This window comes from Acomys russatus, chromosome 5, assembly GCF_903995435.1.
Source record: "Acomys russatus chromosome 5, mAcoRus1.1, whole genome shotgun sequence".
Lineage (NCBI taxonomy): Eukaryota > Metazoa > Chordata > Mammalia > Rodentia > Muridae > Acomys > Acomys russatus.
In genome coordinates, this window is record NC_067141.1 from 21,793,304 (window position 1) to 21,805,845 (window position 12,542).

At 56.5% G+C, this 12,542-nt stretch overlaps 2 protein-coding genes across 3 annotated transcripts; both read left to right on the plus strand.

Moving 5' to 3' along the window:
- The first annotated feature begins 35 nt into the window (after positions 1–35).
- On the plus strand, positions 36–6,912 carry Cracr2b (calcium release activated channel regulator 2B). Of its 2 annotated transcripts, XM_051145655.1 has the most exons (10): positions 36–835; positions 3,657–3,845; positions 3,925–4,036; positions 4,394–4,553; positions 4,963–5,109; positions 5,207–5,303; positions 5,534–5,626; positions 5,761–5,927; positions 6,006–6,077; positions 6,590–6,912. In XM_051145655.1, the coding sequence occupies exons 2-10, from the start codon at positions 3,684–3,686 to the stop codon at positions 6,765–6,767; spliced, it is 1,188 nt and encodes a 395-aa protein (XP_051001612.1). In that variant the 5' UTR covers positions 36–835; positions 3,657–3,683; the 3' UTR covers positions 6,768–6,912. The 2 variants fall into 2 exon arrangements, with proteins under 2 accessions (XP_051001612.1, XP_051001613.1); XM_051145656.1 differs by lacking the exon at positions 4,963–5,109.
- Positions 6,913–9,472: 2,560 nt separating this feature from the next.
- Cd151 (CD151 molecule (Raph blood group)) lies at positions 9,473–11,423 on the plus strand. Its single transcript, XM_051145657.1, has 7 exons — positions 9,473–9,633; positions 9,756–9,947; positions 10,246–10,320; positions 10,579–10,683; positions 10,770–10,928; positions 11,057–11,143; positions 11,232–11,423. Exons 1-7 carry the CDS (start codon positions 9,550–9,552, stop codon positions 11,289–11,291), a joined length of 762 nt encoding a protein of 253 aa, XP_051001614.1. The 5' UTR covers positions 9,473–9,549; the 3' UTR covers positions 11,292–11,423.
- Positions 11,424–12,542: the final 1,119 nt, after the last annotated feature.

Genomic DNA, 12,542 nt, shown 5'->3' on the forward strand with positions numbered 1-12,542 from the left:
ATGTAAAACCTTTCACCAGCCATTCACTATGCTACTCCCGGTGGGGAGGGATGAGGAGTACTGCTCCTCCGGAGCCCACAGAGCCCCGCCCCTTCACCTGTGCCTTACTCTCCTCCTGCCCACCACCTTTTCAGTGCAGGGTCGGTCTTAAGAACTCCACATCTGCTGTTCCTCCCTGGTTTTCAAGTTTCCTTGCAGTGTGAAGACTTTATTTATTTTTGCCAAAGCAGACACAATAAAAGCCACAGCTCAGCTCTTGCCTTCCACACTTCTGCATGATACTCTTTCTTGCCTCTGACTAGGTCAGTGGACAGAGCTTCCTCTCAGTTGATCAGTGTCTTCAGTATCTAACAGTTGGGCCTCACAGGGCTGCTTTGAGACCAGGCAGCTGGGGACCCTCTCCTAAGGTCAGCCCTTTGACAGGGACACATGTACGCCACTCTGTTTTCTCTGAGGCTTGCTGACTCTTTCTTGAGCACTGTTTCAAGGTCCAGCTGATATGTTTGGGACTTTGAGATCCTTAGTGTAATAGAAACTAAAATGTTGGGTTGGAGTAGCTCCGCTGAACACCTGTCCAGCACGCACCAGGCCCAGGTTCCTTCTCAAGCAGTAGGGGAAAAAAATGTTTACAAAAGGTGTCACCCACACATACGATCCACATGGTGACACAGTGAGGGTGTGGAGCTGACATCAGGGCTGGATCCCTGTGAAGGGTGAAGCTTCTAGAACTGAGGCTTGGGGACAAGGGAAGATCAGTCCCTGACCCACACAGGGCGTCCTGCCAGAACTTTGTGCTTGGCTCTTCCTTCTTGGTTGTCACATTCCTCGTTGCCAGGTGCATGTGCCTCTTCCTACTGTAACCATAGTGAGGTCCTCACCATGTCCTCTGCAATGCAAGTATCCTATTCTCTCTCTCTTCTCTCTCTCTCTCTCTCTCTCTCTCTCTCTCTCTCTCTCTCTCTCTCTCTCTCTCTCTCTGTCTCTCTGTGGTGTGTTTGTGTGTTGTACAGTCTTGGAGGAAGGGTAACTGAGGGGTGAGCTTAGCTGTCTCTGTGGGACTTAGTCCTTCCTGCTAAGCACCCACTCGCCCCTCCCCCAAAGGGGTGGGCTTAGCTGTCTATCTGCAGGACTTAGCTTAGTCCTATGCGTTCAGCACCCACTTGCCCCTCCCAAAAGGTGCACAGTGTCTGCGGTTGCAGCCCCTAGCCAACAATAACGGTTGGTCTGGTTATGGGACAGCAGGACTGGGCAAGCCGGCCAGGCAGGTCCCTGGCCTAGGTGCCAGGGGCCGCCCCTCCTCTTGTCTCCAGGTCCTGTCCTATAGGGCCAGCCTGTTGTCGTTGCACTTGAGAAGCACAGGGCACCCCAGCGCCTCTGCAGCCTGTGGTAGCCAGGCCAGCTTTTCAGGTCAGTTTAGGGGCTTGGTGGGGGTCGTACTCTTGGAAGTGGATGGGTTTCCTTCTAAGTAGGACTTTGGCAGGATCTTCCAGAGGAAGCATCAAGGCCCAGGGGGACTCTGACTAAGACTGTGCCCCTAAAGTAGTGCTGGGGGCAGACTGCTGAGGCGGTCTCACTCTGCCCTCATAACACTTCGCTCATACAGGAGTGCTGCTAACTCACATGTCATTCTCCAGTATCAAAACTTACGAGACTCTAAATTGGAAAAGTATAGAGAAGAAAGTCTAGTGTCCCCAGCCCTGGGTACAGCCTCTGAAAGTATTTGGTTTATTTCCTGCTCGGCATTTTCCTACACACACTTTTTGGCACCCTAAGTCTGGATACTCCGGGCCGGGTGGGGGCTGGTATCTGCACATCCGCGGCTTTGATTCTGCCCCGAAAGGGTCTTGGAAGGGTGGCTGTTGGAGTGAGGGACACGACGTCAACATTACTGCCCCCTGTGGTTCTCCCGGGAGAGCTAGCCGTCCTGGGTCGGGCCACCAGGGCAGGAGAGGCGGGACAAAGCAACAGCAGTTCTCTGGTGGATCCACTCAGACGTGCTATCCGGGGTCTCCCGTCCTGTAAGGCCGCAAGGTCACTCTGGGTCCGCACCCTTTTTGAGTAGTCGGGGTCTCGGCAGGGGCGGGGCGTGCCCCGCGCGTTTCCGGGAGGAGCGGCTGGCCTGCGGCAGGTGCGGCGGCGCTGCTCGCAGGTAGGCATTTGCTCGCAGGTCCCGCGGCTGGGGTCCCAGCGCCGCGCCCGCCGGGCTTCCCAACACCCAACCCAGGGCTCCCGGCTCTCGTGGTTGTACCTTCGGACCGCCGTGTGGAGCTGCGACCAGGCGACCGTACACATCTCTGTCTGGGACGGCTGTGTTTCTGGGGTGCACAGCAGTTAGCCCAGACGTGTGTGGACGAGGTTTGCCTGTGGGCCCACCCGCTGCCCTTCTTCTGGACTCCCTGGAGCCTGGCTGCAGCGCAGCTTCCGGCTAGGATGGACCTCCGGTCCCGCGGAGCTGTAGAGCCTAGGAGCAGTTGGTGGGGTAGTGACCATGCCTGGTTGAGGTGAGGGTAGCCATGGGGTGGGGGGAATGACTCCAGGTTGCTCTATCATGCTGCTTCGTTATGTTTGCTTGTTGAATTATCCTTCTCTCAGAATGTGGGTAGAAGGAAGATGACCCCAAGGACTGAGAAGTAAGATAGCGGGTCCGGGTCGGTGTCACTGGGCTGTAGCTTTGGGAAATCTGGGGTTAACACACTGTGGGACTGACAGGTAGCTCTGAATAGAGGTGGGATATCCATCCCAGGAGGTGAGGCAGAGGCTGTGCTAAACCAAGCTGTGGGGGAGTTTCTTACAAAAGCTGTCCAGTGCCCAGGGCTGGGACCTTGCACCTGCACACTTAAGGCCCGACTGGCAGGTGGGAGGGGCTGATGGAGTTTACTCTCCGCTTGCTTGCCAGCTGTCAGAAGGCCAGGGTGTCACAGGCTTAGTCCTGAGGCTAAGGACTTGGTCAGAAGTGGTTCAATCCTCTACCTTAGGCAGTCCCAGCTTGGGATCGCCCAAGTCCAGGATGTGGCATACTCTTTACCCTCTGGGCTTCCTCTTTCACTATAAAATCTTTCTCCTGGCTGCCAAGAGCTAGCCACCTGATTTTGCAAGTCTTAAGGCCATACTCACTTTCCTTTTTTTGAGACAGTGTCTCACACTGTGTAGCCCTGGCTGTCCTGGAATCCACTTTGTAGACCAGGCTGGCCTTGAAAGTCAGAAATCCGCCTGCCTCTGCCTCCCAAGTGCTGGGGTTAAACGCATGCGCCGCCACACTTAGTCTCTCACTTTCTTTTTTGTTTTGCTTTGAGGTAGGATGTCTTGAAACCTGCTATGTAGACCAGCCTGGCCTTGAACTCACAGATATCTGCCTAACCCTGCCTCCTGAGTGCTGGGATTAAAAATGTATGCCACCATATCCAGTCCACTCTCACTGTCTTGCACTGGTTCCTTCCTGGGATCCAGCCTTTCCCCAGAATGTCTACTTCCTGAAATGCCTGGTCCTGGGCAGCAACTCTGGTACTGAGTCAGCTTCATCTCGTCCCCGTGACCCTAGAACAGCCTTGTCCCAGTTCTATCTATTTTCCACCCAAGGAGGTCCCAACCCTGTCTGCACCCTCTGCCACACTTTCATCCCTCCTCCCATGTCTTTTGATGTTCCCTTGGCTTCACAGCACCTACCAGAGCCAAGCCTTGCTCCTATGGCCAGCCCTGGGCAGCCTGGGGCTGCAGAAGGCCAGGAGGAAGAGGAGACAAAGGGGGTCTCAGCAGGGCATCGTGCAGAGGTGCTGCGACAGGCCCAGGAGCTCTTTCTGCTGTGTGACAAGGACGCCAAGGGCTTCATCACTCAGCAAGATTTGCAGGTGAGCGCCCCCGTTCCAAGAGGCTGCAAGGCTCAAGGCCGACCTTCGCCGCTCACCTTGGCCCCTCTTGCCTGGTCAGGGTCTGCAGAGTGATCTTCCCCTTACACCTGAGCAGCTGGAGGCTGTGTTTGAGAGTCTGGACCAGGCCCACACTGGCTTCCTCACAGCCCGGGAGTTCTGCCTAGGCCTGGGTGAGCAGCTCCCAGCCGTCTGGAGCCCCCCTCCAGGCCCCAGTTTGAAAGCCTGTGCCTTTTCCAACTTCCTAGGCATCCTAGTGTCTACCAACAAGGGCCTCATGAGCTGCACCACCCACAGCTACTCTGCAGTGTCTGGTCTGCCCTCCCCCAATCCCTTCTTTGCCAACCCAGGTGGGGCGGCGGTGGGGGGGGAGCTGGCTGTCATTTCCCATTCTCAGGCCAATAGAACCAGAACAAGGAAGAAAAACAGGAAACTGGGCCCTGAGAGAGGGCAGGGTATGTTGTGCATGGCCCAGGGAGTTGGGAAGTGTTAACCCATGGTCCTGGTAATCTTCCCTCCCATGTCTGCAGGGAAGTTTGTGGGGGTGGAGTCGGCCCAAGGTGGGTCCCCCTTGAGGACTCCTGAGGAAACCTTTGAGTCTGGCAGTGGGGGCTCTCTGGAGGAGGAGGACGATGTTGAGACTTTCTGCACTTCCTTGGAGAAGCTGGGAGTGGCCCGGGTCCTGGGAGAGTGAGTTAATGCTGGGCCCACTCCCTTTCCCCCTCTCCTTTTCACGACCTGTCCACCTTGTGCACCTGTCTGTTGCTACTGAACCCCTAGGCACGGCCAATCCATCCTGTGGTTAGCAGGAGAGCTGGCCCGTGATTTTCCTCAGGATTTGCATTTCAGGAGGCCATAGCTATGCGGGGCGGGGCACCACTAGACACCAAGCCACTCACTGACACAGCTCCTGGTACACAGGCCACCTTGTGCTTGGAGAGGCCAAGCAAGGATGAAAGTACCAAGCAAGGGATAGATGGCCTGTGCCCAGCAGATGAGCCAGTTCTGGGCCGCTGGGTTCTCCAGGGGGTTAACTGGCCGCCGTAACGGGGACACACACCCGCCCCTGCCAGCTCTAGTCACCACTTGCATCCTCCAGGCAATGGGCTGTGAGGACACTCTGGGTCGGGCTGCAGCGCGAGCGACCCGAACTGTTGGGCTCTCTGGAGGAAGTTCTGATACGCGCGTCCGCCTGCCTGGAGGCGGCGGCCCGGGAGCGGGACTGTCTTGAGCAGGCGCTGCGGCGGTGAGGGCTGGCCTGGCGAGGACTGGGGCCTCAACATGCCTGTAGTATCCAGGTTCCTCGTAAATGATCATGCCTGTGGTATCCTGGTTCCCTGAAGGCGGGAGAGTGAGCACGAGAGGGAAGTGCGCGGACTGTATGAAGAACTGGAGCAGCAGCTAGGGGAGCAGCGACACCGACACCACAGACAGAGCCAGGTGGGGCCCCCCACCCCCCGCACATGCCACGCCCAGACTCGCTGCTTTTCCGGCTCCGCCTTCCCCGAGTTGGTCCCTCCCCAAAGGACTCACCTCCAGGAGTCCAAGCTACCCCAAGTTCAGGGAACTCTGCTCTGCTCAGCAAGTACCACTTCCCGCGCCCCCGACACCCCCCCCCCCCCTTGCCTCTGAGCCGGGAGCGAAGGCTCTAGTTCGGCTGTACATCCCAGAACCTACCCCGGGAGGAACAGAGGGGCCACCTGGAGCTGGAGCTGCTGTCCCGAGAGCAGGAGTTGGAGCTCGCAAGTCTGAGGCAGCGGCAGGTAAGTCCTCGCATGGGGGGGGGGGCGGGCAGGATGCCCCGTGCCTTGAAGTCCTCAACCAGGAGTCGCTGGGGTGAGGGGCCACCTTCACTACAGGAGTGTGGTTCGCCAGCCAGCATTCCACCATTCCTCAGCTGGAACAGCAGCTGCAGGCCCGGGCTGCAGAACAGCTAGAGGCACAGGCCCAGCACACCCAACTGCAGAGAGCCTATGAGGCCGTTCGGGCACAGCTAGACCAGGCACAAGAGCTGCTCAGCCGACTGGAGGGCGAAGCACAGGGTCGTCAGAAGCAAACCCAAAGGTGTGGTGAAGTGCCTGTGGTGAGGTTAGCGGGCCTCTTCCACCACCTTGGATCTGGATCGCCACCTTCTCCCCACAGAGATGTGGTTGCTGTCTCCAGAAATATGCAGAAAGAGAAACTCAGCCTCCTAAGGCAGCTGGAGCTATTGAGGTGGGTCAGGCTTACCTAGGCTGTGTGGAGTAATATTTTTGCCTGGAAACCCATATGTCTGCCCTCTAGCTTTCATGCTGCAGTCTCTGTAGTCCTCTGAACTCAGGGGAGCCATCTCCTCTACCCACTGTTTCCTCTAAGATCTTTTTTTTTTTTTTTTTTTGCCTCCAACTTAAAAGAGATCCATCCACCTGTCTCTGACTCTTGAGTGCTGGGATTACTAGGGGTGCACCACTGCACCGGGGTGGGGGGGGGCGTGTTTCCTCTAGATTTTTTTTTTTAAGATTTATTTATTTATTATTATATATACAGTGCTCTGTCTGCATGTACACCTGCAAGCCAGAAGAAGGCATCAGATCACATTCTAGATGGTTGTGAGCCATCATGTGGTTGCTGGGAATTGAACTCAGGACCGTTGGAGGAGCAGGCGGTGCTCTTAACCTCTGAGCCATCTCTCCAGCCCCATTTGCTCTAGATCTTCGCTTCCTCAGTCTCTCACTCCTCTTCTCTAGGGAGCTGAATCTGCGGCTTCGGGATGAAAGGGATGCCTGTGAGACCAAGCTGTTGGGTGGTAGCCACAGGAAGGCTCTAGCTCTTCCCCAGAAACCTGGGCCCACCTACTGCTGCTGCTGCTGTGCCTGGGCTCGGCCCCCCAGGCGAGGTTCTGGCCAGCTTCCCAGTGCCCGATGACCAGCCCCAGATGACCCACTGGGCTTTCCTTATCAAGAGGAACTACTCCTAGAAGGGGACAGGTCTTGGGTGGTGGTTGCTTGCAAGGATGTGGCCCTCCCTACCCAGAAAGCATCACCTGCCCGAAGGAGTTAACCTCAGAGTGGTCAAGGCCTTTCCCATCCCGTATTTCTTCATCTTTGTCTATCAGACCAATAAATGCCACTGACCACTGTGCACTTCTCACCTCTCTTTCGTGTGTCTGGGAGCCACAGTGCATTGTGGTTCATTCCTGGTGTCCATGGCACAAGGTGACACGGAGAGGTACACACCACCCTGTCATCACCAAGCCCTCATCACCTCTCACAGCTGAAGTTCCAAGGACTGGGGTTTCAGCAGGTGTCCACCCCCATGGTACTCCTCATATGGACGGTCCCGCCCCTCACTTCCGTGGTCAGCTAGCTCTCTGGTCCTGGTCCTTTCTCCTTCCTCCTCTGACATTGCTCCTAGACAGACCATATGCCCTCCACCCTGAGGACCTTTCACAGGGCTCTCATGCCTCTTTGGGGTCTTTCAGCGTCCTCTACACTGTACCCGGAGCTTCCCCTCTGGTGTTTCCTCAGCTGGTAGAACCTGCAGCCTCAGCGTGGTTCCCCAGGCTTAGACTGGAGGAGAAATTGGTTTTGGCCTCAGTTCTGGGCCTTTGGTGGGCTAGGTGCCACCTTCTCTTCGCTCCCTACCTGGCCTAGTTCTTCTATTTCTGGGGTGAGTGGGGAGTCTTGTTGACAACTGGAGCACGCAAACTAACTTTCAGACCTATAGACAGGCAGGCTGATTCCCTGGTCCCTCCCGCGCGCCCTAGCACCGAACCAGTTAGGACATGCACTGCCCAGGCCGGCCGTGGGCGGGGCTGCGCGCGGGGCGTGTCCTCGCAGGCCCCGGGCCGAGCATTCCCTACCTTCAGAGCGGTCGCTTCTACTGTGGCTCCCCGGGCTAGTGATTCAAAGCGTGGTTGGTGAGTGCTTGGCAGACCCAGGCCGGAGGGTGTGGGGAGCAGTGTCCTGTGTACCTCGCGCACTGGTGTCTCTAGTCTCTACTGCTGGTCTCTGGGACGCCCAGGAGGCAGAGCCCATAGGACTGAGCAGTAGGCTGCTTTCCGGAAGATCGACGCCGGGACCGGGCGGCTTTAAGCGTACAGGGGCGGGGGTGGGTGAGTGGGGAGCCTCCAGGTTCTTGGGGCAGGTCTGGCGGTCTCTTTCAAGTGGAAACCCGGAAAGTCAAAGTCTGATCACACTAATCATTGTCCCTGAACACCGGTTCCCTCCCCTGAGACTGCAGGAAGCCTTGCTGGCACCTGGGCGGGTGTGTGTGTGTGTTGCGGGGGGCGGGCAGCGGTGGTGACTTCATCTCGGTGACGCGGGGATTCCTCGGCTTCAGTGCCTCATCTCCTCGGTGGGGCGGGTGCCGAGTGCCGACTGCCTTCGAGGGCCCAGGGGAGAGGGGGCAGGGTCCAGGAGGAGTGTAGGGTGGTTGTGTCCAGGCCGCGAGCTATTTCTGACTGGTCGCAGCTCCCACGCCGGCACTTTCTCAGGGAATTCACATTCAGTCTGCTGATTGTGCTTGGCTTACATTTTGGGCTTTTAGAGCCTACCCTGGAGGCTTGCATTGCGGTCAGGCCTATGTTTATATCTTTGCCCGCCTCCAGAGAGCATGTATTTGGATCCTATCTCCAAATGGAGGTCTGTAATCTCTCCTACTCCCTGCGGTGTACAGTTGATGCATCTCCCCCACCCCCACCCACCGTTTGCAGTAGCTGCTGTTTGGTGGGGGAGGGACAGTGATGGCTAGGTCTTGGAGGGTGGGGCACTTGGAGAAGGCATTTGGTCCCTCCCTAGATCAGGCTGGCCGGCAATGTCTGCCCCACCCTGGTCCAGAAGAAAATAGGCCTGGCCGTTATGCCTATTTCCAGATCCAGTGGCTCTGAGAGCCATTCTAACCACTGCTCCAGTCACCGTAGGAGTGACAAGATCCCACCTGCCAGGTGAAGGGCAGAACCGTGACTTTTGACTTGTACCTGCTGGTCCTCCTGACTTAACAGAGGTGAGTTCTGGTGTTTGGGGAGTGCCTGCAGGTGGTGGGTGAAATGTGCTGCCTAGGTGCCTGACCTGGGGTGCTCAGCTGAAGTCTGTATACTGTCCTCAGTTCAGACACCAGTGTGTCTAGGGTAGGGTGTGCCTAGGGAACCCCTAGGGGAATGGCACATCCACATCTGTGGAACCCGGGCCTGCCCCTATAGTCTGGAGGGGAGCCTGATCTTGCGGGCTCCACCTACTGGCATGGTATTGTCCCTGCCCTGGCTGGGCGTAGAGAGCTCTGAGTCTACCTGAGGTTGGTCTGAGCTCTCTGCTTCTCTGTCACGTTTGGGGATAAGAATGAGTGGTAAATACCGTTCAGCCCATGATGTGGGGCTCAGGCAGTGCTGTGGGGGTGGTAATCCACAGGTCGGCTAAGGCTCTTTCCCCTAGTTGCCAGGAGTGAGTCAGCAAATGGCTGGGGGTCCTCCCTGATAACCCAGTATGTGTCTGTGAGGGGTGTCAGACCTCATCTGGTGTCCAGGAAGTGACTCATATGGTTCCTGGGAAGGCTCCTCTTAAAGGCAGACAGCTGGCTGAGCTCCAGATCCTGGAAGCATCTGGGGACTGCTGCATCCCCTCCTGTCTCCATTGGTTCCCAGCTCTCTTCCGAGCTGGAGGCCTGGTGCTTCAGGCCATCTTGACTTCCTTCCCATTTCTCCAGGCCCAGGATGGGTGAATTCAATGAGAAGAAGGCAACATGTGGCACGGTCTGCCTCAAGTATCTGCTGTTCACCTACAACTGCTGCTTCTGGGTGAGAGAGAAGCCCTACGTTCTTACATCCCTGTTCTTCCTCATCCTCGAGTCCTGGCCTATGGGTTCAGCCCAGCTTCCAGACCCAGGCCAAATGTGGTGACCAGTTTATTCTTCCTGCAGCTGGCCGGCCTGGCGGTCATGGCAGTGGGCATTTGGACACTGGCCCTCAAGAGTGACTACATTAGTCTGCTGGCTTCAAGCACCTACCTAGCCACAGCCTACATCTTAGTAGTGGCTGGTGTTGTCGTCATGGTGACCGGGGTCCTGGGCTGCTGTGCCACTTTCAAGGAGCGACGGAACCTATTACGCTTGGTCAGCAGAGCCTGGTGGCACATGGTGGGAGTGGTGGGGGCTAGGGATGCCTGCCATGGATTTCTCAGGGGCCTCTGGTACTTTCTGGGGCTTGACTGGTTGAACATGTTACTGCAGGCTGCTCCTGTTGAACTCACTGGGGCATACACCAGCTTCCAGAGAAGCATCAAGGAGCTAGGTAGCCCCAGCCTGTAGTAGCTGGGTGGATTCCTCCTGCTTGGCCTCCTGGGTTAGGGGCTTGGCTTCTGTGGTACTCTGGTGCTAGGAACCTCCAACTCACTGGGTCCTTGCTCCCTAGTACTTCATCCTGCTCCTCTTCATCTTCCTGCTGGAGATCATTGCTGGCACCCTGGCCTATGTCTATTACCAGCAGGTAAGGGCCTAAACAGGCCTCGGGGCGTGTCCAGAACGTGTGTGCACACAGGAGGTGGGTCCCAGGGCTGACTTGGGGCTTATGGGGAGGCAGGTATTCGTGGCATCTGGAAACACGCTGACTGCGGCTGAGTGTCACTCACTCCAGGATGACCTTGTGCTTGCCCACATGGTGCCGCCTCTAGTCTGGTCAGTCCCACTTCGGGGTCTTGTCTCCTGCTTTGCAATCAGAGGCCTTAGACTCTCATCCTACCCACAGCTGAACACGGAGCTCAAGGAGAATCTGAAGGACACCATGATCAAGAGATACAACCAGACAGGCCATGAGGGTGTGACCAGTGCTGTGGACAAGCTGCAGCAAGAGGTGGGTGTCCCCTTGTGGCTTCCTGATTTCCCAGCATGGTCCTATGTACTAGCAGGCTGAAAGGCTCAACCATATACCCTTTGTAGTTCCACTGTTGTGGCAGCAACAACTCTCAAGATTGGCGAGACAGTGAGTGGATCCGCTCCGGCAAGGCAGACAACCGTGTGGTTCCTGACAGCTGCTGTAAGACTGTGGTACCTGGCTGTGGTAGGCGGGACCACGCCTCCAACATCTATAAAGTGGAGGTAGGTGGGTGCTGAGCGAGGGGCTAGGCTGCTTGGGGGGCTGGTCTGGCTCCATTTTTATGCGGCCTGGTGCAATAGGGCTGCACGTGGGGAAGCAGCGAGCTCCACCACCACTATCTCCCCACTAGGGTGGCTGCATCACTAAGCTGGAGACATTCATTCAGGAGCACCTGCGGGTCATTGGGGCTGTGGGCATCGGCATCGCCTGTGTGCAGGTACAGAAACGTGGAGGTGACATAGGTGGGAGCGCTGGGGCGGCTGGTGGTCCCACCACCCTGTTCACACCTGCCTGGCTCCGTGCAGGTTTTCGGCATGATCTTCACTTGCTGCTTGTACAGGAGTCTCAAGCTGGAGCACTACTGACCATGGTGCCGGGCCGGGCTGCCAGCCTCGCACCACGCCCCGCCCCTACTGCTAAGTACTACTGAGTTAGACTGCTGACTGCCAGAGATGTAGCTGTCCTCACGCCATCACTATGACCCCTGGTGACTCCGTCTCGGGTAGCTTCCAGTGCCTTTCACTGCATACCAAAGTCCCAAGGCTTGAGGCAGTGTACCTGCCCCAATGTAAGAAGAGGGGACAGGTATGCCAGTGTTGGCCTAGGCCTGGCTGGTGAAATAGGGTTTAGATTATTTGACAGAAGTGCCTCTTATCCACAGGCTGCTTCCCTTTGGGTAGCCCTGATCAGCAGTTAAGTTTGGGGAGAAACTGTGTATACCACCTGCAGGTGGGAAGGGGCCTGTCTGGGTGGGCTAGGCACCTTTCATGCCTGCTGCTGGGAACCCTCAGATCTGCTTGCCCTAAATAAATGGGGGAAGCAGAAGGGAACTCCAATCTCATAGTATATGCCCTGTCCTCTCCACACAGGCGTCTCTTGCTCCCAACAGTGTAAGCTCTGGCTTTTTCTCACTACTGACATCATCACACATATGCCCATGTTCCTATACACTGTCTCCTTTTGGAACATCTCCGAATGGGGCATGGCTGTTTTCATCCACTGCTGTATCCCAGATGCCCACAAAGGTGCTCAATAAATGTGTAAACAGTCAAGTCAGCTTGCTGATGGGACCTTGGGGTCCAGAGTGGCTGGAGTACTCACAGAGCGAAGGACGGGGAAGCCCAGTGGCACCAACAGTTGAGCTGACCTCTGGAAGCTGCAGGGCCTTTAGCTCACTGGGGCCCGGACTTAGCCAGGCAAAGGAGTGCCCATACTCAAGGAAGAGTCTGTGGGCTCTACTAGGGTCAGAGGTCAGGAGAGGCACCATGGTCTGTTGGGGCTCCCCTAGCTCCTGTTTGTTGGGCTTAGCCCATGTGAGCAGTTGAATACTGGCCCTGAGAAGGCACCCTAAGGTGATTCTCTGCCCCCAGGACAGGGTTTCCCTGTATAACCTTGGCTGTCCTGGACTTTGTAGACCAGGCTGGCCTCGAATTTATATAGGGATCTGCCTGCCTCTGCCTCCTAAATTGATTCTTTGCCTCCCCACATCCTATGCTCTTCAGTGTTAGCTGGAGGAGTGGGGGCCATCTGGATTCTAGCCCAAGGCAAAGCCTTTCTCTTAAAAAAAAAAAACAACAAAAAAAAAACAACAAAAAACAACAACAAAACAAAAAAAC

Bases quoted from the DNA above. Each gene is read 5' to 3' on its own strand.
- Cracr2b (XM_051145655.1), top strand. From the start codon at position 3,684: ATGGCCAGCCCTGGGCAGCCTGGGGCTGCAGAAGGCCAGGAGGAAGAG. The intron at 4,037-4,393 runs GTGAGCAGCTCC...CCATGTCTGCAG, and splicing joins GGAGTTCTGCCTAGGCCTGG to GGAAGTTTGTGGGGGTGGAG. The intron at 5,627-5,760 runs GTAAGTCCTCGC...ACCATTCCTCAG, and splicing joins CAAGTCTGAGGCAGCGGCAG to CTGGAACAGCAGCTGCAGGC.
- Cd151 (XM_051145657.1), top strand. From the start codon at position 9,550: ATGGGTGAATTCAATGAGAAGAAGGCAACATGTGGCACGGTCTGCCTC. The intron at 10,321-10,578 runs GTAAGGGCCTAA...TCCTACCCACAG, and splicing joins CCTATGTCTATTACCAGCAG to CTGAACACGGAGCTCAAGGA. The intron at 10,684-10,769 runs GTGGGTGTCCCC...TACCCTTTGTAG, and splicing joins TGGACAAGCTGCAGCAAGAG to TTCCACTGTTGTGGCAGCAA.